The 24,128-nt window shown below is 38.5% G+C and overlaps 1 protein-coding gene across 1 annotated transcript in view; it reads right to left on the reverse strand.

Moving 5' to 3' along the window:
- The window catches only part of slc7a11 (solute carrier family 7 member 11), a 133,575-nt gene that overhangs the window by 21,637 nt on the left and 87,810 nt on the right, over positions 1 to 24,128 (reverse strand). The window contains exons 8-11 of the mRNA XM_052045151.1: positions 18,585 to 18,688; positions 12,647 to 12,743; positions 9,334 to 9,483; positions 4,970 to 5,147 (exon numbers count right to left, since the gene is read on the reverse strand). Coding sequence (XP_051901111.1) covers positions 4,970 to 5,147; positions 9,334 to 9,483; positions 12,647 to 12,743; positions 18,585 to 18,688 — 529 coding nt within the window. The remainder of the gene's footprint in view (positions 1 to 4,969; positions 5,148 to 9,333; positions 9,484 to 12,646; positions 12,744 to 18,584; positions 18,689 to 24,128) is intronic.

Below are 24,128 nucleotides of genomic sequence, written 5' to 3' on the forward strand. Positions count from 1 at the left end.
ATTGCAAATAATGATGAGTCGGAGTATAGGAAGGAGACAGAGAGCTTAATAACATGGTGTAATGGCAACAACCTTTCCCTCAGTGTCAGCAAAACAAAAGGGCTGGTCACTGACTTCAGGAAGGGGGGCGGTGCACATGCTCCTGTCTACATCAATGGTGCTGAGGTCAAGAGGGTTGAGAGCTTCAGGTTCCTAGGAGTGAACATTACCAATAGCCTGTCCTGGTTCAACCATGTAGATGCCACGGCCAAGAAAGCTCACCAGCGCCTCTACTTCCTCAGGAGGCTAAAGAAATTTGGCATGTCCCCTTTGACTCTCACTAATTTTTATAGATCCACCATAGAAAGCATCCTATCTGGATGCATCATGGCTTGGTATGGCAACTGCTCTGCCTGTGGCTGGAAAAAACTGAAGAGATTTGTGGACACAGCTCAACACATCACGGAAGTCAGCCTCCCCTCCATGGACTCTGTCTACACTTCTCGCTGCCTTGGTAAAGGAGCCAGCATAATCAAAGACCCCACCCACCCGGGAGACTGTCTCTTCTCCATTCTCCCATCAGGCAGAAGATTCAAAAGCCTGAAAGCACATACCACCAGGCCCAAGGACAGCTTCTATCCCGCTGTTATAAGACTATTGAATGGTTCCCTATTACAATAAGATGGACTCTTGACCTCATAATCTTCCTTGTTATGACCTTGCACCTTATTGTCTGTCTGCACTGCACTTTTTCTGTAACTGTTACACTTTATTCTGCATTCTGTTATTGTTTTCCCTTGTACTACCTCAATGCACTGTGTAATGAATTGATCTGTATAAACTGTATGCAAGGCAAGTTTTTCACTGTATCTCGGTACATGTGACAATAATAAACCAATTCCAATTTCACAAACTTTAATGTATTTTTTTGTACATGGCCCTTTATAAAGCCATATCGGTATTCTCTAATTGGCTTAAATTTATTCAAACTATCTGTTGTAAGTCTAATGACAGGTTCTTGTGGATTCCCCACTACTGACATTTAACTGAAACCTTTGTAGTTTCATGATTTCTTTCTTGCACCCCTCTTAAGAATGGAATGGTTACAGTTGAATAGGACAGCTCCTCACTTTGAAAGGTTTTTTTATTTTTATATTGTGGGATGGAATGCATCAGGTCTGGGAAATTATCCATCTTATTTTTGTTGTTTTGTTACCTATAATGATTAAGTTCCTCTCTGATTCAATTTTAGTCTTCTTATCATTGGTACCTTATCTTCTACCTTGATCGTAAAAATAGACACAAAGTACTATTTAACATATCTGCCAATGTCTTACGAACTAATACATTATCATCTGCCTTTAATCTCCATGTTAATCTTTTAATGTAGACCTGGATTTTGCAGTGGGCAGCAAGCCAATAATGCTCACTGTTGATCTCAATTAAAAGTGTGCACTTAACTTGAATGAACTGCTGCCAGATTATTCCATGACTTCTCTTTCTATATTGCTTATGTGAAGCCATTAAAATGGATATGGTCAAGATGAGCTGCACTCAGAGAGTCAGAAGAAATCTGAGCAGGGTGGAAGATATATACCCAGATTTTGAAGTATTTGAAATTCTAACAACTCACAGAAACTTTTAAAACATTAAAAAATCTAAATTAACAAGCCATTGGAGAGAATGTTTAAAAAAAATCTTGGAAAGACCTTAAGTAGTTTTTTTTCAATTAAGAATTGAGAAGATTGAGTTAAAATGTCTTTTTAGATTAACAAGCCTTTTAAAAGGTTTTGAAAAATTATTTTATGTTGCTACCACTTTCAAAGAACAACAGTAAACACCACTGCTTTTCCTTCATTACTACTGTAAAATGCAGGCTGTGATATAGTTATAAAAATTGTTAGCCTTCATATAACCTTGAGACTTGTTTGTTTTCCCTTTATGACTACTATTATTTTTATTGTGTCCTTTTGTTGTTTTTTATATTTATTTTAGTCATCTGGATTAACACTTGGCTTGGCATTTATTATCACAGTTTCATCGAGGTTGCTTGATTATACGCGGAATATAAACTACAGATGTCTTGCATTCAATATTGTTTTGAATATTATAGTATGAATGATACAGTTCTATGAAAGATTAACTATTAACAGTTCAGCTTGTGTCTCCTTTCTTCAAATTTTAAGTGAGTAAGTAGAATGGGCAATTAAATTTCTTTCATTATTTTGAGGATTTTTAAATGCAAGTGTTCACATAACTTCAGCTCCTTGCTTTTTGTTGTGTTTTTCTGGTTCTTTTGATCCATTCATCTCCAGACTTTATTTCCTCCTTTTTAAGTGCTGCTTCAGTCTCTATACAGAAGATTTCCTGTTTCTTTTGAAAGCCAAGGTGATATTGAATTGTACAGTTAATATTGTCAGCTCATCAGCTTTGATTAAATGAGGCTCAATCCTGAGTCAACTGGGGCACCTGTTAATATGTTAGAGCAGAGGGAAAAGCAAAAGTCGACCTTTCCTATTTCTTCTCCCTTTTTCCTACATTTCCTACCACCACCATCCCAAATTCTCCCTTCATGGCCCATGACTCAGTAGCAGCATTTCACCTTGTTATCATGTCAGAGATGTTGCCTTTTGTGTAACACTTGGAACTATTCTTTCAAGTGATTGAAAAAAAATTATATAGGATTTTTAAAGCACAACAGGAAAGACCTCAGATTGGCTTTATCAACGATTATTCATCAACTTTTTGGGCATTTATCGTTTTGCTCTTTGCAGGACATGGCTGAGTAGAAAATAACTCTTGATGATTGCCTATATTACAACTATGATTGTATATTAAAGTATTTCATTGGCTGATAACCAGTACTGGGCATTCGATCAAAAGTCCTACATGGTATTTCTTTCTCTCTCTCTCTCTCTCTCTCTCTCTCTCTCTCTCCCTCTGTGAGTTGAATGAGTTTGTTTAAAGTTTAAGGTAAATAAATCAAAAGGTGAATGCCTCGAAATCCATCCCTGGTCAGTTGCATCAACTTGCCATGCTCTGCATCAGAAATTCATTCTATTGATTTAAATGGCATGAATTTCAGGGCAGTGCACAACGTGCTGATGCTGCAATACACTGTCAAGTGCTATTGATTGGGACTGAATTTGAAGGCATGTGTTTCACCACATCACTGCCTTTTGTTTTTGTTCACACATTCAACATCAATGGATTATTTATTCAAGAAATATAAATTTTGTCATAGTAAAACATTCTGAACCTTGCTGGTTGTTTCTTCAAAATTATTTGAAGAAAGGCTATCTTGCAGAATGTGCCAAGGCTAGAGCCTTCGAAACAGTACTGATTCATTTTGAGGAAATTACGTAAACTCTACCTGATAAAACTGCATAAATCACTTTTCTTTCATAAGGTCACTGCACTAGATAAAGATATTTTCAAGACTTTTGGAAGATATTGAGCACACACAAGGTAACAGACAATTTAATTACAATAGTCCAAATGTGTAAATTTTGTTTGTGTATTTAATACTTTGGAATTTTCAGTTACTCATGGGAATAATAACAGAAAGTATTTTTAAGACTTTGTGATAATCACTTAAATTCTAAAGTAAAACTGATAGATATTCATTATAACAGTCACTGTTTATCTGAATAAATTTTATTATCTGCTGATTTTATATTATGAGTTTTCAGTAAATTTCAGGCAACGTTTGCGTGAACCACTTCTGCACTGTCTCCAAAGCCTCCACATCCTTCCTGTAATGCAGCAGCCGGAAGTCACACAATGCTCCAAATGTGGCCTTATTGAAGTTTTGTACAGCTGCAACATAACTTCCTGACTTTTGTACTCAATGCCCTGAATGATGAAGGTTCGCATGCGGTATGCCTTCTCTATCATCCTACCTGCTTCTGTTGCCACTTTCAGGGAGCTATGGAGTTGGACCTCAAGATCTATCTTTACATCAATGTTCCTAAGGGTCCCGCAATTTATTGTACACTACTCTCTTACATTTGACCTCCCAAAGTACATTTGACTTCCCTCACACTCCATCTGCATTTCTCTGCCCATATCTCCAACTGATCTATATCCCGATATATCCTTTAGACAATCTTCTCCGCTTTCCACAACTCCACCAATTTTTGTACTGTATCCACAACTGAACCAAATTTTAAGTCAATTAAATATTTTTGATTTCGGTTGATTTAGTATTTTTGCTTGAGTGAGCTGCTCATATCAAGTAGGTGGCAGTGGCAGCTCAATATTGCACAGATGTGAAAATTGCTTTTTGTTTAATACTTATGAATTATCGATCATTGTGTCAGTGAACAGAAATACCTAATAACTGAAAGTGCACAGGTGAATATCTGAAAGAAGAGGACATGATGAACTAGTTCTGGTGACTAACCCCACCTGAAATATTAAACTGTCTTTGTGATTGTTGGTAAATCTCTATCATGTTCAGTTTTTAATCTATGACTTTCAGTATGTGCAGTTTACATCATGACACAAGGCTGGGTATCACCTGTGTCTTTCAAGGTAGTATCTTTACAGGAAGGAACCTTTCACAGTCCACACCTGTTCAGTCATAGCTGGAAATCCAAAACTGTGGTTGACAGTTTATAGCAAGGGTCAATTCTGAAATAAAATTAGAAAATACTGGAGAATCTTAGCAGGTCAGACAGCATATTATGGATTCTCAACTATGCACATCGACATGGGCAGATGTTGATACTTGATGGACATGTGTGATGGACTGGTGTTCAAAAGCAGTCTTTGGAACATGTAGCAACTCATTGCCTGATCCACAAATGAAAAAGGTATTGTAGTGTAACACTCTGACACAATTATTTAGCTTCAAAACCTAAAAGTAAAATTATTGCTGTTATTCTACAGTGAAATTGCCCACATGAAAGAAGCAATTTGGTGAAAACAAAATAGACACAAAGGTTTATCATGTGCATTAGAGTAATGAGCTCAATCCTTCACTTACCCATCAGTCTTCTGAACCACTTTGGCTTGCTGTCCCACACCACAAACAGATAGTAGGCAGGGATACCAGTCAGAGTGATGGCAAATCCAATGCCAGTATTGATGGGGTCAGAGTAGAGTGACAGTGCAACGATGAAAAGACAGGTTAAGGCAAAGAAAACTGGGATGAACAGAGGCACCTGCAACAGCAAAGATAAGTTATTGAAACACATTTGGTGTTAATAAGTTCAAATTATTATGAGTTCCAGTGGAAGGAAAATGAGGTGTGTTAAAAAAAGCTCTTTTTAGATTATTACTCAGGAACTGAAAATGAATACTGACCTTTCATCTAACCAGATATTAAGGAGAGTATTTGTAAAATCTCAGCTGTTTCATCATTATTGTTATGGTACTATGCAGATCATTTTAAGCAATTATTTAGCGAGCTTGGATTTTTGGTGACTTGGATCAAATATGAGGAATTTAGGAGTGAGATCCTTGTGACTTTATTTTTAACTTTGTATAGTTCTATTTATTCTTTGCTTTTAAGATGACAAATTGCCAATTTTTTTTTCCAATCGGGCTATGTAAAATGCAAGAGTTAATGAGTGAAAAGAGGAGAAATTAATTGAATAGAGGAGGAAGGCACAAAGAGATAATCTGTGAGTGGTGTAGTGGAAGAGTGTGAGTGATATAGAAGTGAATTAAATAACTTGAAAGAGCTTTTATAATGTTGAGAGAAGGGTAAGATGAGGGAAAGGTTGAGAGGAAATAATCACCATGCCAGCTCACAACTGTAAGTAAACCTATTCTTCACTTTGTGTTTGCATACAGTTCTGCATCCATGGCCCAAACGTTTAACACCACGAGACATGAAACAGAAATAAAGGCCTTTAATAAGACAGTGGGCAAGTGACGGAAGGGGAGAAAGAAACTGTGTGGTCGGGAAGTATAAAGCAGATTTTGACTTTGCACAACAGTGAGTCAGCACCTCAATTTCTCATTCTTAATTTTAAAGTTAGTACTTCAATGATTTAAACTAACACCTATTTTACGCGAACTCACAAAATCAAAATGTAGCTTGTGTGCAAGTGAGAATGGGAAATTGATCATGAACCTCAAAGGTTATAAAATCTTCTTTGGCCACATGCTCTCTACATACAATAAGGCACCACATCTAAAATCATGCTCCAGTGATGTCAACACAACCGAATTTCTGAAGTGAGGTGCAATACCCATTTATGTTGTGAGCTGACTCTTCCACATGGATGAGTTTGTGCTCCTGAAGAAAGTCATATGATAAAAAAGTGTGAAATACAGGGAATGTGAATGAGATGGAAAAGGTGGTGAGGTAGTACATGAGAAAGCAGGAGACAGAAACATATGTAACTAAGGCTAAAGGTCTCAGAATTTTTGCGGCAGGGAGCACTAATATAGGGATAAACATCAGTTTTCCCATTACTAATGTTCCCGAACCTGTAGGGAATCATGGACTCAATGTAATTTAAATGCTAGGAGCAGCTCTTTATCCACATAACTCCAGCAAACTGCATGAACTTCAGTTGAGGGTAGACTTTTGCCTCTGTTTTTAGTAGGTGCAATGTTCTGTAGGGATAATGGTAATTTAATTAACTTATGTCTTCTATTATGTTGTGTTTGATATTTATATAAATTGCTCCAATGTGTTGGTACATCCAGAATGGCAGCTTATTTATATTACCGCTTATGAGTTTAACAGTGTTGAGTACTGGGAAGTTATAGACTCTAAAAATACATTGGTTTGTAATGGAGCTGAAAAGATGCAGTCTTGATGTATCTGGGTTCCGTCCCAAATTCCAGCTGACCCAAATGCAGTCATCATCCATATTTCTCTCTTTGTTGTTTGACACTTTGAGGCCAAACCATAGTTTTAAACTTGTCGATCTTGATACACCATGCTTTCAACTGATTTTTAACACAAGTAAACATACAGTGAAAATGTACAATGGGACCTGAGGGTATTGTCCATAATGTGGCTCACATTGTGGTAGCACCCTCCCAATGGTGGGATCAGAGGGAAATACAACATGTAGTCAGTAAAGAATAGGTAAATGAGGCTAACTTGATAAAATAATACATCTTGTGGTTCATACAAGAGCAATAAACTCCCTGAATTTTGCACTCAAAGTTCATGATGTCATCCGAACTGCTTGACATCCTCCTTCCTTGCAATTTATTCCTAGATACCTAATATTCCAGATTCATAACCAGTCTGTGGTAGCAATAGTAAATGACCTCAAACATTGATCATTTTAGTGTAATGTGAAGGGAGCTTTTGTGAGGTTTCAGCTGTGCTCACAATCACAGGGCAAAGTTCAGACACGCAAATTGTAAATGAGTGACATTTGAATTTTTAAAAAAATACGTAGACTCTTACTGCAATCAGGCAAATTGGTCCTCTGCTATTTCATGAGGTCGTTTTGGGAAAAGAATGTTTTCCTAGGAATTCTGTCAATCTTAGGTATGTGAAAAGTGTGTGGCCCCGGATGAATGCTGCTTTTGTTCATTGGAATGACTGATTATCCCAATAATAGTTTCACTGAGCTTTACTTAGGGCTCTGGAAGGAATGAGGCCGCCATCGTTCATGGTCACCAGGTCAAACACCATCAACACTCTTGTGTTTAGATAAACTTGTTCCAAATGTAGTTTTTCTCCACTTATTCCCTGGCATTGACCACAAGACTTTCATTACCTCACCTACATACCAAAAAAATGTCAACTGGAAATAATAGGCATTTCACATTATGTTTAGAAAATTGATTTTTCTATTTTTCTTTCCACTCAAAAATATAATAAGAATTATTTGATTGAAGGAATTGTCTTCTGTCAACAGACTTACTCCTGAAACATCTCAGTGAGATAAATTTCTGGCAGGAAAAGGAATCTGTAAAATTAATTGGACTGTGAGCACGCACTAATTTGTGCTTAAAATAAATACTCTTGCAAAATAATATTTGGTGATATTACTTCAAGTGTTATGAGGTGGCTTATTAGGTTCTGTCTCTACTATTATGAGGTCGCAATGAAACAGTGATATGATTATCCGATTCTAAGCCATTTCAATATGTTCCACTTAACATTTATTGTTGCACACCCTCTTAAATGTAACAGAATGATAGAATTATTATGACTTAGAAGAAGGCCATTTACTCCATTAGGTTTTGCTGGTTCCTTGAAGAGCAAGCTTGTCGGTACCATTTGCCTGCTATTTCTCTTCAGCCATGCAAACTCTATTCCCTCAAAATGCTTCTCCAATTCCCTTCGGAAAGCTATAAATCAGTCTGTTTCCACGACTGATTCTTTTAACAATTCTGGCACTGAGTTTACTTAATATAACTGCTTCTGATCTTTAGTACTTGACATACACAATTAAAAAAAATGTGTAAATTATTTCATTGCCAAGATGTATAAAAAAAGAGAAGAACATAATGTTTAAAATTCACTTTTAAATTAGAAAGAAGCTAAATAAAAAATAAAGTTAGATTTGGTTGAAAATAATGCAGGTTAGTGAGGGAATGGAAAAGAGAGATGGAGAAGAGGATAACAATAATGGCGATCAAAGTGTTTTATTTTGTTCTTATTTATATAACAGAGTAATATTACAGGAATAATGTTGATTCTGACTTGCGTAATTTAGTCGTTGTGATATAAGACTCTAAAGCAGGAACAAATTGTGCAAGTTAAAAAACTTACGAAACAGCTTGGTCCAGTATGATGGAAATCTCTGCTCTATTGTTAAGAAACATACTTTGGCTCTATACATTTGTGAACAGTTTTTTTTGCCAGAAGATGAAGAAGGCTGAGTTAAGTGACATCAGCTGAGGTGGCAGTTAAATGTTGCTTAATGCATTTTGAGCATGGAGAATGCAAAGATGAACCATGTGATCATCACAACCCATTGACTTCTGCTGGTATTTGTGAGTGTCAATTAAGGATTACATAGATTTCATCAATTTTATCTCCAATTATTCAATATTCGAAGACTCATTCATGTAGATGATCCTGAGGAAAACCTGTACAAGAGCAAAGGTGAAGCAGAAGAGGGTAGTGAACTGGGAAAAAACCCCAATGAAAATATGCTAAACTAGGTTATAAAATTGTGTCCAGTGTATTTTCTTTGCAATTGTTGGGATCTTCAAACAAGTATGTCAACAAATTAATAGCTGTTCAGCAACAATACCACACAATTTTTGAAATTTTAAGGGAACTAAACAGAAACATTACACAAAGCTGTACGTCACATTTTAAATATGAAAGGACAAGGAAGGCAAGACATTTGAATTTTCAGCCTTTAATGATCTGCAGCTAAGTGCCAACCTGCAGTACTTACATATGGTGAACATTACCTTAAATGGGCGTGGCATGTCAGGACGCTTGTGCCGCATGTAGATCAGACCAGCCACTGCCAGCCCAATGAAGAGCCATCGAGCAAAGCTCAGAAAGTTTAACAGACTGTAGATATCACTTATAAACAACATGAAGACCGTCAGAGGATACTGTAAGAGATGGAATTAAAAAAATAATGGTTCAAATAGATTTAGTGGGATGTAAAGTGAAATAAGACGTACATTAATATATTTATTGCAAGATCTTATTCTGGTGCTAATACATTCCTATTGTCCATTCATGCCAAAAAACTGCTTAGCAAAAATATATCCAATGTAAAATACAAACACGAATTGTATACTCAGCTTGTAGAAGTTGAGGTGTCGAGAGTTGTTCAGCAGTACACATCATAAGTTCTGAGGATTGAGTAAATAATTGATTGCATTGTTTACTTCTAACTCTCCTTCTCATCATTCACTCATGAGCCCTGTTTTTCTAAGGATGACATCCAACTGTTAATAGGTTTTTTGAATCTTTCTTCCCCAAGAGGTCAGTTCTCCCTGAATGCCTGACTACCTATTGTGAAAAGCAATCATATTACCACATCTTAAGTGTCCACTTCAACCAAATAATAGGCAAAGAAGTCTAACTCAGAGACCTTGATTTTTTAAGTACATTGGCTGCAGCAAAGCCCCCTAACCCCAGTGCACATTGGAAAACTGCAGGCAGACATTTCCTGAAAAGGGTTGTCAGAAGGTGAGTTTCTGATCTCCAGAGCATATATAAAAACAAGGCCAACTATCCAGTTGTGGAAAACTATGTCATTAATTCAGGAAGAGGAGAGAACCATCAGTTAGTAGCATTTACAACCTTCAAATTATTCACTGGAATTTCTACACTCTGGTCAGTCTGCTATTCCACTTTCATGTTTTCATACAACATAGAAGGAGGTCAGTTGGCCCATCGAGTCCATGTCAGCTCTCAGAGCAATTCCAACAATTCCATTCTTCTACTTACTCCTATAATCCATTCTCTCTCACATGCTCGGCAACTCTGCCCTGATTCTCCTGCCACCTACCTGCAGCAGGGGTAATTATCCTACCAACTAGCATATGCCATGTAGCTTACTCTATCATGAGTAAGAATAAACACTTTTATTTAGAATTGCTTCAGTTTGCAAAATGTTTTCTTTTCAACATTTTACAAGGATACTGGTATATAGAAGAACAATTTAAGGATGGGGCTTCCAGCACAACCATAATCTTGTGGCTTCTTGACAATTCCCGATAATAAAGAAAGGTTTGATTGTTCCATTTCCTGTTGAGTCGTCATCAACAACTGAAATTCACTTTCAAAAGCAGAATACTGCAGATGCTGAAAGTCTGCATTACTGAATTATATCGAGTTATGCATGTTTGGTCAATATGAAGTCAACCATTAAGCCCTTTATGTCCCTCTTCATCAGAGGATATCCACAATTTGTTTGGCGTCTCCTTTGCTCTATCACTATCTCTTTGCTTGCACCTACCTTATGTTGGTATCATGGTTGCACAGACATTGTGAGCCAAAGGGCCTGTTCCTGTGCTGTACGGTTCTATGTTGCTCAACCAGACACCTGAAGCTCCTTTGCCACATCATTGTCTGCTGCATCATTGTGCCACACTTTCGTTCTTGTAGCAAAAATTCTGTGACATCAAGGAACCTTGGAGTATCAGGTACAGGTCATTCAGCCTCTTGAGTTTGCTCCACAATACAGTTAAATCCTGACTAATACACACCACTCCATATCCCCCAATACTCCTACTTGACAGATTTTATCACGATCTTGAAAGCTCCAATTATCTGCAGCCTTTTGGAAAATCAGGTTCCTATATCAAATATCTTTGTGTGAAAAAGTGTTTCCTACTATTGGTATTGGTATCGGTTCCTGATACAAGAATTTTCTACAAATTTAGGTCTTCTCAGAACTAGGTTGACACTATCTCACTTCAATTTCAGCCAGCTGAGACCAAAGCATTTCAATCCAGATTATGTTCAAATTAGGCACAGAAGTGATAGATGATCATCTGACCCATCACACCATATCTTGTTCATATTCTTACAATATAAGTTATTATAAAACCTGCTGTATAAATTCCTGAGTACTTTTGTCAAAAAATGTTGATTGGAAGAGGCTGCAATTTGTATGCTGGTGTCACAAACACACTGGTATATTCATCCAATAAAATTAAATGTGTTAGAATATGGAGTCTATATTTCAAAGCATTACATATTGACACCTGTATTTTCATATTTTACTAAATTTTACTTGAATCAATAAATATTAAAGCATAAAACAACACCATATTGATGGAATTAAGAGGATTTCAAAACTTGAATTGGTTTTTTTAAAAATTATTAACCCATTGCTTGGAGTATTTCAAACCTATGAAAGGTGTTTCCCGAAAATTCAAATGTCCAGGGGGAGGGAATCAACTGTCGCAGAAGAGAGTTTAGTGTAGATTGATTTTATTGGTTTATTGGGCGATTGTTTAGAATTGTTCTCAAATCTGTAAGAATGGGCATTTATGTAATTTCGAATTACACAAATTTTGATGAAAGTTCATCACCCTGAAACATTAACTATTCCTCTCTCCAGAGATGCCGACTACTGATTAAGAGTTTCCAACATCTTTTGTTTTAAGTTAATACTTAATTTCAACTTTTGCATACACAAATAAAATGAAGCATTGTGAAAATAGTAAAAGACGTTCTCAGAGTTAAATAGCACTTTACTCCAAACAATAATGCCTATAAATACAGCTAATGTAAATTAGTGTTCTCTCAGAATCCCATCATGCGTTTACATAATATAGCTTAGTATTCCCCCTAAGGTTCCTAGTACTATTTAAGACAGTGAAATCCTCCTGGAGAGAGGTTTCATTGGGTTTCTCCGACAAGAAGCATTGCCATAACTAAGCAAACCGACTGTTGATGATACCCATCAAGAGATCAGCTATTTTGAGTCAGACCACAACAGACTTCTTCTGTTCCTCTTTAGATTTATCCCTCTCTCTGATTATTAAAAAATTATAAAAGCCAATGGTATTGTCCTACAGTTGCTGAATATGGACTTTTCCCCATTGCAAGCAACTTAGTTAGGTAAGATTTCCAATTTTTTTTCTCTCTTGCTTAACCTTGTCTAATCAAATGACAAAATATGCGAGAATTCAGTAAAAAACGATAATCCACTATTCCAAAGAGAAAGTTAATACCCAGGCAGGACATGAAATTTATGCACCAATATTAGGTATTGAATATGCAGTTAAATATGTACTGTAGATCTTTTCTTACCAACACAATAACAGCGGGAACAGGTGTGTGTTTACGAACATGGATCATGGACAGAATTTCTGGAAGGTGACCTTCTCGTGAAGCAACAAAAAACATTCTATTTGGTGGAAGAGATAAAACAGATTATGAAACAGGTTTCTTGCAGGCTTGCCATTAAACGGAAGATGCAATGTAATATCCATGAGTTCATGCAGTTTGTTGGAAATCAGTGATAATCTAAGATCTCTTTTTAAAACTATCATTTCACCTCAGATTTTATATATTAAATAAGTCACTTGCAATCTTCTTCACCTCAGCTACCTCACTAAATTCTGGATAAAATACAACAAATGACTCAGACTGCAATAAAATCACATTTGATCATATTTTTTTCACCTACTCAAATGAAGAATTTTATTTTGTACAACAGGAAAAATTCTAACGTAATTTGACTGCCTCCACTCGGAAGAACAATTGATTTCACTTTAGTTCTACAGCTATTTCTATAACATTATCAGATGTTATTAAAAGAAGAGGTTTTCTCACATGTCTGTATGAGCATAAAAATAGCAGATGTTCAAAGTGCAATGGATTTAATAGCAAATTTTATTCGGTCAGATTAATATGGATGAGAATCTGACCTGGATCTCAGGAGGAAAAGGAATTCAGAAGCGCAGTAGTGAAACTTTTCAGGTTTTAATTCAGAAGGTTATTTAAAGTACCTGGTTACATTTTTAAGACTGATTTTAAAATGGGATTGGAGGCTAATTGTATTCCTATGGGAGATTAAATTCCTGGACGAGGATCCAGAGTTATTAATTATTGATTTGGCAACGTGAGTTTGCATTCCACCATGGTAGTTGAGGATTTAAATTTAAACAACCAAGTAAATTTGGAATCAAAATGCTAGGATTAGTAGTGGTAAAACTACTGGATTTGTTCTTTTTCCCTTCAGGAACAGAAATGTTCCATCCTTAAGTGTCAAGCCTCATTGAAACTTCGGAGCCACTGATGTTGCTGATCCTTAACTGTTTTCTGAAATGGTCTAGTAAACTCTTTGGTCCAAGGATGGTCATAATGCCCACATCCCGCAAACAAATGATTAGGATAAAAGATAACCCTGGCTGAGATGTGCCAGTTTAGCACAGGCTAGGAAATAGGTTTCCTTTCTGTATGAGAACTCTGAGGTCAGGAGGCCAAAACAAAAACATACCGTGAAGATGCTTATGAAGAAATAGTTTGTTAGCTTTAGATTGTTAGCTAGGTGAGGTAATTGATATGCAGATAAATCACATGCACTGAAATATAAAAATTGATTCCTTGGTTTCAATTCATTATTCTTGGTAAGTAATGGTTCCTTGTATAACAGATTCTGCACTACAATAACAGGCTGTTCATCCTTTTATTACAAGTCGAATTAGAAAATTTGTGAAGCGGTAGATACATTTTTCACAGAGAAGTAGCTGGGGTTATTGTCATTTAATGTCAACCGTTGTCTATATGTGCTTAATGATAATTTAATTCATAAAAATGTAAACAAGATAATATATGTTACTTTTTTATTTTAGTTCGGGGACAATGCAATTGATAAGTCTATGTTCTCTAAAATGTTAATCTACAATTAAACTATTTAGTTATTTTAACATCAGTAAGTCCAGAACATCCAAGTATGTCAAGTACAGAGTCCTGGACTCCATGGGAAAGCCAAATCTGTTAGTTTGGTTTTGGAGTCTGTCAGCATGTCCAAAGCTTCCAAGTCTAGGACCTCCATACACAAACTGATTCATCTTGAAGGAAATTAACCTTTACTAAAATAAACTGCCGACAATGAAACGACATGGACTTGTCATTGAAATTTTAAATTCTTTCTCAGCAAAATGATGGTTATATCACCGTATCACCCTTGCACTGACTGTATATTCAACTAGTCTGAATAATAAATTAATAAATTAAAGAATAATAAACTACCGACAATGAAACGACATGGACTTGTCATTGAAATTTTAAATTCTTTCTCAGCAAAATGATGGTTATATCACCGTATCACCCTTGCACTGACTGTATATTTAACTAGTCTGAATACTTTACTGTCTAATATGCATTAGATTATTATGGAGTCAGCACAAAAATCTGTTGTAAAATTGCTTGGATACTCACTCAGAATCTAGATTGTACCATTATAGGAACACATTTGCATACCTTTGCATAATAATTTGGCCCAGTGCAAGTACAACTCATGAGCATTGAAAGATTAAACACTATTTGAAACCTTTAGCTATTGGATGGGCTTTTCTTCATCCTTGTTCAGAAAAATTAAATTTCACATCAAAACTGCAAGCAATCTACGAAACATGGTGACAGTAATAAATTTACAAGTATGCCATTTGCCAAACTCGTACTTATTTTTAAATTGGCAGTGTGACTATAAACCAACAGGTTGATCATTACTTATCAGTATAAAACGGAACTATGTAACAAAGTAAGATTTTATTTGTGTTTACCCTTCCAAAACTTCTTATCTTGTTCATTCTATATATTGTTACAATGAGAAAACCAGACCACCCAGCATCTTCATATCTAGTCTAGTTTTAAGAGAAGTCACCAAGTTCCCTTTATCCCTATCTCCTGACTCAGTGTGCTGAGGACAAGTTAGCCTCGGCTCCCTGGAATCATGGTTCCCTGATTTTAATATAGATTTTTATTCTAAAGTATTCAATATATAAATTATGCTTTCAAGAGAGGTCAATAATGTGAACACATCATCACATTACCAAATTGTTCTTTAAAAAAATTCAAGACCGAGTTTATTAGAAGTTTGCGCAAGGTCATGATGTAATAAAGCATAGGTCCCTGTTAATTGTTTCCTTCTGTTAAAGCTTCCTGAACTTGACAACTGCCGTAACTGAAAGGCATAGCTTATCAGATAATTCCACATGCAGATAGAGATAGAATTGGAACATAACCCACATTGGGCTTGTTACAGGCTGTCCTTGGGTAACAAACATATGTATTTGATAATAATATGGGAGCATGTTTGTATGTAATGATGCCCATAAGTCGGACATTCTTAACCCAGGGACAGCCTGTACATAGATGGCAAAATTCAAGCAGGAGTGGGGAATCATCATAACATGGGAGAGGGTACAATACCTTATCTCAGAATGGTGTTTTACATGAGTTCAGGGGGTAAGGGTGTTATGTTTGTTCTTCATCAAGAGACAAACTTTCGCGTGGGTTTAACATCTGTACATTTTATTGACCAACAACAGCAGACTGGCTTGCTTTCCCTCTCGTTTTACAGCCACTTCCTGTTCCCCCATGTGACCCCCTTGCATTGCCTACTGGGAACTGTAGTTCTTTATTATAACTACATAATAACACAAAGGGTTTGTCTGAAACTGCTGGAAATTAGCTACTTAAATATAGATAAGTCCAGGAGCTGCACACATGTACCGTCAAACATGGAGTCTTGGACTTCATGGGAAAATCAAATCTGTTGGTTTGGTTTCAGAATCTATCAGTAAGCCCAAGGTAGTACACGTGTGGGGGCCCTGGATCTGGAAGCCTTGGAGTTACTGACAGACTCCAAAACAAAACTGACAGATTTGGCTTTCCAATGAAGTCCAAGACTCTGTGTTTGACAGTACATGTGTGGAGGTCCTGGACTTATTGATGTTAGAATTGCTAACTTCCAGTGGTTTGGAACAGAACTGTCAGTTTTTGGCAAGAAGTTCAAGCCCAGTATTTGCTTAAAATGTTATGACCTTGGTGTTCAATGGAACCACTGCTTTAAAAACAAATCGACCAGCACTGGCAGTGCGGAAACATTGCAATTAACTGTTATTGGGCTCATAATAGACAGCGAATATTACAATTTAAACACAAACTGTGAGCCATTTAGTTTTGATCATCATGCTAATCAATTTAATCATGATTTTTTGCTGAAGCTTTGCCTGGCATTTTAGCCTCTACCATTACGTTGGAGAATCCCCTCCGGGTTGGATCAGCTAAAGGACTGAAAACACCATTGATTTCAATGAGGTTTGTAATTCTGTAGGTTAGAAAACAAAAGTGAATATTTGCTTTAATGTTTTCAATTACTTATCCTTATATGTTTTAACTGTTTATTTATAAAGGCTTTTAGTGTTTTCAATTATTTATTTCAGTTGTGAAATGACGTCTTTTAAAAATGATGAAAAATCACTCAGAGCTTTTACAGCCAGCAACGCTGTTTTCAGGTTTTCAAGATGGTGGTGAGGCCACACCTGGAATCATGTGTTCAATTTTCATTACCCTGTTATAGGAATGACATCATTAAGCTGGAAAGAGTGTAAAGAAGAATTACGAGAATGTTGCCAGCACTCAAGGGTCTGAGTTATTGGGAGAGGATGGGCAGGCTAGGTCTTTAACCCATGGAGTGCAGTAGACTGAGGGGCAACCTTACAGAGGTGTATAAAATCATGAGGGACATAGACAGAGTGAAAGCACACAGTCTTTTTCCCAGTGAAAGGGAATCAAAAACTAGACGGCATAAGTTTAAGGTGAGAGGGGAGAGATTTAAAGAGGACCTGACTGGCAACTTCTTCACGCAGAGGGTGGTGCGTATAGAGAATGAAACGCCAGTCAGATCCTTCCTGTATGGTTGGAACCTCACTCCCAGCGCGTGCTGCCCCCGGGAGGACTGCGCTGGGGACGAGACGGTCGCCAACCTCTTTGCAGGCTGCAGGTTTGCGAGGAGGGTGTGGCGAAAGATGCAGTGGTCCTTGTCACGGTTCATCCCCAGCAGCAGCGTAACAGAGGATTCTCTGATCTACGGGCTGTTCCCAGGGACACACACAGAGACTGACATCAACTGCTGCTGGAAGGTCATCAACTCGGTGAAAGACGTTCTTTGGTCTGCCCGAAATTTGTTGGTCTTCCAGCACTGCGAGATGTCCGTAGGGGAATGCTGCCGGCTGGCACATTCCAGGCTGCAGGAGTACGTGCTGAGGGACGCACTGAAGCTGGGTGCAGCCAACGCAGGCTTGATGGGGAAGGGCTACAGTTTAGGGTTCTTCTGCCACTGGAGAGGGAGGGGCAGGGACAGGCGAGGAAGCCCCGAAATATTATAAATATGGGGCCTGGTAGCTTCCAGGGAGCCACGTGTGGCATCGGTGCTGTTTTTTTTATATATATAAAAAGGTAACACTAATGAATGATCTGTACAAGAATGTAAAGGCTTGCACTGTTTTGTAATTGTATATAGTTTGTCTTTTATTATGAATAAGATTTATTTTGAATAAAAAAAAAGAGGAAGTGGTTGAGGCAGGTACATTAACAACATTTAAAAGACACTTGGATAGATACATGAATAGGAAAGGTTTAGAAGGATACTGGCCAAATCTGGGCAAATGCAGATGGCCGTCGTGCTAGCCTGAAGCATTCCAAACTCCAGCACCGTGGTCTTAGTGGCAGCAGGTTCTCTATTGACATTGTAAGGAACCCCTGCCTTGAAATAGAGTTTAGATGGGCATCTTGGACGGCACTGACGAGTTGGGAATGAAGGGCCTGTTTCCGTGCTGTATTACTCTTTGACTCTATGACTCTTATTTCAAGGCAGGGTTTCCTTACAATGCCCATAGAGGACCTGCTGCCCCTAAGACCATGGTGCTGGAGTTTGGAATGCTTCAGGCTAACATGGCGGCATCTGCGTTTGAACCAGCTGAGAATGAGCAGGGTGGGGGGAGATGGAGTCATCATCTGCACTGATTCTAGGAGTGGGGATCTCAGTCACCCAATCTGGCTCATTATTTTCCAGCTATGTTACTGTACAACATGCATTGATCCCTGTTATCTTAAAGGATGCATTATATGTTTTGTGAAGTGGGACATGTGTTTGCGAACATAAAAATGTCCTCATTCCCATGTTAGTGGGATTCATTGGTGCTATCAAGCTAAAGAAAAATGACTAAGTTCTTACCTGGCAACTGCAAAGACACCTCCATTCATCGAGCCAAAGCAGGAAAGAGCCACAAAAATTGGCACTGCCACAGAAAATTTGCCCATCAGATGCTCTGCAAAGGTCTAATCAATCAGACTGCTGTTAAAATCAATTTTGCACAGTTAATTACTTTAATTATGCTAACAATCACAGTGGCAATTGAATTATTTTGTTTTCATATAATGAGAAAGAAGAAAAAAATGAAATGCAAACAAAATGTAAGATAAAACATAGTGGTCTTGAAATTGTTTGCAGAAGCCTCCAATCTCCCACAGGAACTCTGGCAGGACACAAGTGTAACCCCCCTAAAAAATGGTCAAAGCCCGAGTGACTGAACACCTTTAATGCAGTGTCTCTATCTTCCCCAAAGATGAATCAATTTTGATTTTGTAATCAGTCTTCTGTGACTCACTTCAGGCTGTGTGAGTCATTTTAGAATACTGGGGGTGGGAGAGGTTGGGGGTGGGGAGGGGACTTCTTTGTTCACTCATGCTTTAGTGGGGTGTGGATATCAGTTGAGCCAGTACATGGGTGGGCAATGAGTATTTTAATAATCCCTATTCCTGAGATGAAAAGCAGGAAAGATAGGAATTCCTACCCCTCTGCTCTTCCACATCTTGTGAAGGAACCATAAAAAGTTTAGAAGCAAAAGAAAAGCTTAAACCTAAATAAAAGTTAATAAACTGATCTGAGGGGTGCAATAAGCGTGCAGTCTCAACAAGTAACAATTAGCAGCTGAATGCTCATAACAAATATACACCGTTCTGTGTTCTTTTGCAGAAATTGGCATCAGTTGCAAGACCAGGATTTACTATACAACCATAATTCTCCTTGAGAAGATTCTCACGACCCACAAGATTGAACCCCAATGCTGTGAGGCAGGATTTTGACTCCGTGATGATGTGGCTCAGGCAGTATAGTTCCTGGTTAAGAATTCTTGGCAAGTTGCTGCATTGTGTCTTATAGGTTGTGGCGGGGTGGGGGAGGGGTGGAGGTGTGGCGGTGTTGCCAATCAAACAAGTTTTTTTGTTCTGCATGATGTCCGGCTTCAATAGTATTATGTAGAACAAAGTGGAGAGTATTCTATCAGACTCCTTGCTTGTACCTTGTGGAAAGGTTCTGGGGAATCAAGAAGCGAGCTACTCACCTCCTAATGGCCCTCCAACTTGTTCCTTTTAGCCACGGTATTATAATAATTCATTCAGTTCAGTTTCTGGGCAATAGAACCCTCCAGGATGTTGACAATGGGAAATTTGATGACAGTAATGCCATTGAATATCAAGTGTAAGTGATTAGACTCGCTCTTGTTGAAGATGATCCTTGCTTGGCACTTGTGTGGTGCCAGTGTTATTTGGCATTTATTGCCCTATGCTTCACTGTTGCCCGGGTCTTGTTTCATCCAGACATGGAATGCTTCATTATCTGAAGAATTGCAAATGGAACTGAACATTGGGCAATCATCATCAAACATCCCCATTGCTGGCCTTATCAGTACGGGAAAGTCATTACAAAGCATAAGAGACTGATTAATAAGATGAGAGGTCATGGAATTACAGGTAGGATAACAGAATGGGTGGAACATTGGCAGGAAGCTAAGGATGGGAATAAAAGGATCTTGTTCTGGTTGGCTACCGGTTACTAGTGGTGTTCTGCAGGGGTCGGTGTTGGGGCCGCTTCTTTTCACCTTGTACATTAACGATTTGGATGATGGAGTAAATGGTTTTGTGGCTAAGTTTGCGGATGACACCAAGATAGGTGGAGGAGTAGGGAGTATTGAGGAGACAGGAAGGTTGCAGAGAGACCTAGATAGTTTAGGAGAATGGGCAAGGAAATGGCAGATGAGATTCAATGTTGAGAAATGTGCAGTTGTACACTTTGGGAACAGAAATAAAAGGGCAGATTATTATCTAGAAGGAGAGAAAATTCAAAGTACAGAAGTACAAAGGGACTTGGGGGTACTTGTGCAGGATACCTTAAAGGTTAACCACCAGGTCGGATCGGTGGTAAAGAAAGCGAATGCTATGTTGGCATTCATTTCAAGAGGTATAGTGTATAAAAGTAAGGAAGTGTTGATGAGGATCTACGGGGCACTAGTGAGGCCTCATTTGGAATACTGTGCACAGTTTTGGGCCCCATATCTTAGGAAGGATGTGCTGATGTTGGAGAGGGTTCAGAGGAGATTTACGAGGATGATTCCCGGAATGAAAGGGCTTACGTATGATGAGCGTTTGTCGGCTCTTGGGCTGTACTCACTGGAGTACAGAAGAATGAGAGGGGACCTCATAGAGACAGTTAAAATGTTGAAAGGACTGGACAGAGTAGATGTGGCTAGGCTGTTTCCCTTGATGGGTGAGTCCAGGACCAGAGGGCACAATCTTAGAATTAGAGGGTACAGGTTTAAAACAGAGATGAGGAGAAATTTCTTTAGCCAGAGGGTGGTGAATTTGTAGAATTCCTTGCCAGGTACAGCAGTGGAGGCCAGATCATTGGAGGCATTTAAGGAACAGATAGACATATATCTAAATAGTCGGGGTATCAAGGGATATGGGAATAAAGCTGGAGACTGGGGTTAGAATAGTGTGTGTTTTTTATTTTTGCACCTGCCCCCCCCACCCCCCAATTTCTCATTTCTTTTTCTTTTTTCCCTTTTCCTTTGAGCAGACTCGATGGGCCGAATGGCCTACTTCTGCTCCCTTGTCTTGTGATCTTGTGAAGCAAGTGAAGAGGATTGAGCCAAGGACACTGTTGCGTTGTATTCCTAAACTGACATCCTGGAGCTTAAATGAATATCTTCCAATGAACACAGTGAACTTCCTTTGTATTATGTAAGACTCTGGAAGAGATTCCTCTGCTTCCCACTGACTTCAGTTTCTTACTTGGGCATCTTTATGCCACAATAAGTTGAACATTGTCACTGTGCCAATGGGATTCACTCTCACCTCACCCCTGGGATTCAGTTCTTTTGCCCATTTTTTGACCAAGTCTGTAATGAAATCTGCATGCCCAAGCTTTTCTCGAACTGAGCATCACAAACAGGGAAGTGGTGAGTAGGTGCTGTTTGATATTGTTGTTGGCAACACCTTTCATCTGTTTGTTGATCACTGAGAATAAGCAGATAGGGTGCCTTAACCAACAGCACTATCAGAATATCCTCAAAGAGGCTCTGTTCAGTTCTGGTTCAAAAAGCTAGCTCATCACCAACTTTGTGAGAGCAGGTATGAATGGGTAAAAAATACTGGTCTTTACATCTTATAAGTTAATAAAACATTGAAATAATCACATAAACCATGGACCAATTAGCTTACCTTTATCTTTATAAATGTTAGGCCACTATATTTCTTTTGTAGGTTATCTCCCTTCCCCTCCCTCTTCTAAAGGTAATAATAGGTCCCATGGTCCCATGGGACAGAATACCCCTCTGATATCTCACACAGTACCATTTTTCATGTATGATACTTGAAAATAAGTGTTTACTGTCTATTCAATAATATTCACAGCAAAACATGCTCTTCCTTTTACATGATGCCCATTATGCATTCAAAAACAAGGGTAGGTAGGACTGAGAAACTTGACTGAATTCCCTGAAGCACCGTGGTCAAGTGAACCAAAGAGTCATGGCTGAAATCATCCAGCTCAACATGAACTAAAGATCAAAGCTGATTTCAATCTGTTTGTTCAGCTACTCAGCGGCCAAAAGCTTTAGACCACTGATGAGATTTGTCTGTTGGCTGCTCATTTTAATACTTGAACCACACTGACAAATTTGATAGGCTTTACTCAAAGCTGGCAATCCCTGTTATAAGTATGTAAACACCTTCGTAAAAGTCTGTTAGGCACTGCAAGAAATTGATTCAGTGGGGAAAGAAGGCCTAATTAGTTGAGAAATCTCCTTACAACATAGATGGAAGCCACTTGGCCTAGTGAATCTATGCTGGCTCTCAGAGCATTCCCATCAGTCCCATTCTCTGTCTTATTTCCCTTACACACGCCCATGAACATACCCCTGATTCTCTTACCACTAACCGACACCAGGGACAATTTACACTCGTCAATTAACATAAGGACATAAGAAGGAGGAGGACATCTGGCCCATCGAGCCTGCTCCGCCATTCAATAAGATCATGGCTGATTTGGCTGTGGACTCAGATCCACCTACCTGCCTTTTCCTCATAACCCTTAACTCCCCTACTATACAACCATCTAACTATGTCTTAAATATATTTAATGAGGTAGCCTCTGCTGCTTCCCTGGGCAAAGAATTCCACAGATTCACTATTCTCTGGGAAAAGCAGTTCCTCCTCATCTCTGCCCTAAATCTACTCCCCTGAATCTCGAGACTATGTCCCCTAGTTCTAGTCTCACCTACCAACTTTTCTGCTTCTATCTTATCTATCCCTTTCATAATTTTATATGTTTCTATAAGATCCCTTCTCATTCTTCTGAATTCCAGTGAGTATAGTCCCAGGAGACTCAATCTCTCTTCATAGGCTAACCCCCTCATCTCCGGAATCAACCCAGTGAACCTCCTCTGCACCGCCTCCAAAGCCACTATACCTTTCCTCAAATAAGGAGTCCAAGTGTGGCCTCACCAGTACCCCATACAGTTGTAGCATAACCTCCCTGCTCTTAAGTTCATCCCTCTGGCAATGAAGGCCAACATTCCATTTGCCTTCTTGATAACCTGTTGCACCTTCAAACCAACCTTTTGCGATTCATGCACAAGCACTCCCAAGTCCCTCTGCACAACAGCATGTTGCAATCTTTCACCATTTAAATAATAATCTGATCTTTTATCTGATATGGATGACCTCACATTTGCCAACGTCATACTCCATCTGCCAGACCCTTGCCCACTCACTTAATGTATCTCTATCTCTCTGCAGACTCTCCACATCCTCTGCACAATGTGCTTTTCCACTCAATCTAGTGTCATCAGCAAACTTAGATATGCTACCATCAGTTCCCTCTTCCAAATCGTTAATGCATATCGTGAACAGTTGCAGACCTAGCACCGACCCGAGGCACCCTGCTCACCACTGATTGCCGACCAGAGAAATACCCATTTATCCTAACTCTCTGCCTTCTATTAGTTAACCAATCCTCTATCCATGCCAATACATTACTTCCAATTCCATGCATCCTTATCTTATGGGTAAGTCTTTTATGTGGCACCTTATCAAACGCCTTCTGGAAATCCAAGTATACAACACCACCTGTTCCCCTTTATCCACTGCGCTCCTCATATCTTCAAAGAATTCCAGTAAATTTGTCAGACAGGACCTGCCCTTCTTGAATCCATGCTGTGTCTGCCTGAAGGAACCACTTCTATCCAGATGTCTCGCTATTTCTTCCGTAATGATAGCTTCAATCATTTTCCCAACTGTAGATATTAAGCTAACTAGCCTATAGTTATCCTCCTTTTGCCTACATCCTTTTTTAAACAGTGGTGTGACATTTGCTGTCTTCCAGTCCACCGGGACTGAACAACCAGAAATTCTTTGGGATGTGGAAGAAATCCAGAGT

The sequence above is a fragment of the Pristis pectinata genome, chromosome 2 (genome assembly GCF_009764475.1).
Source record: "Pristis pectinata isolate sPriPec2 chromosome 2, sPriPec2.1.pri, whole genome shotgun sequence".
In the NCBI taxonomy this organism is placed as follows: domain Eukaryota; kingdom Metazoa; phylum Chordata; class Chondrichthyes; order Rhinopristiformes; family Pristidae; genus Pristis; species Pristis pectinata.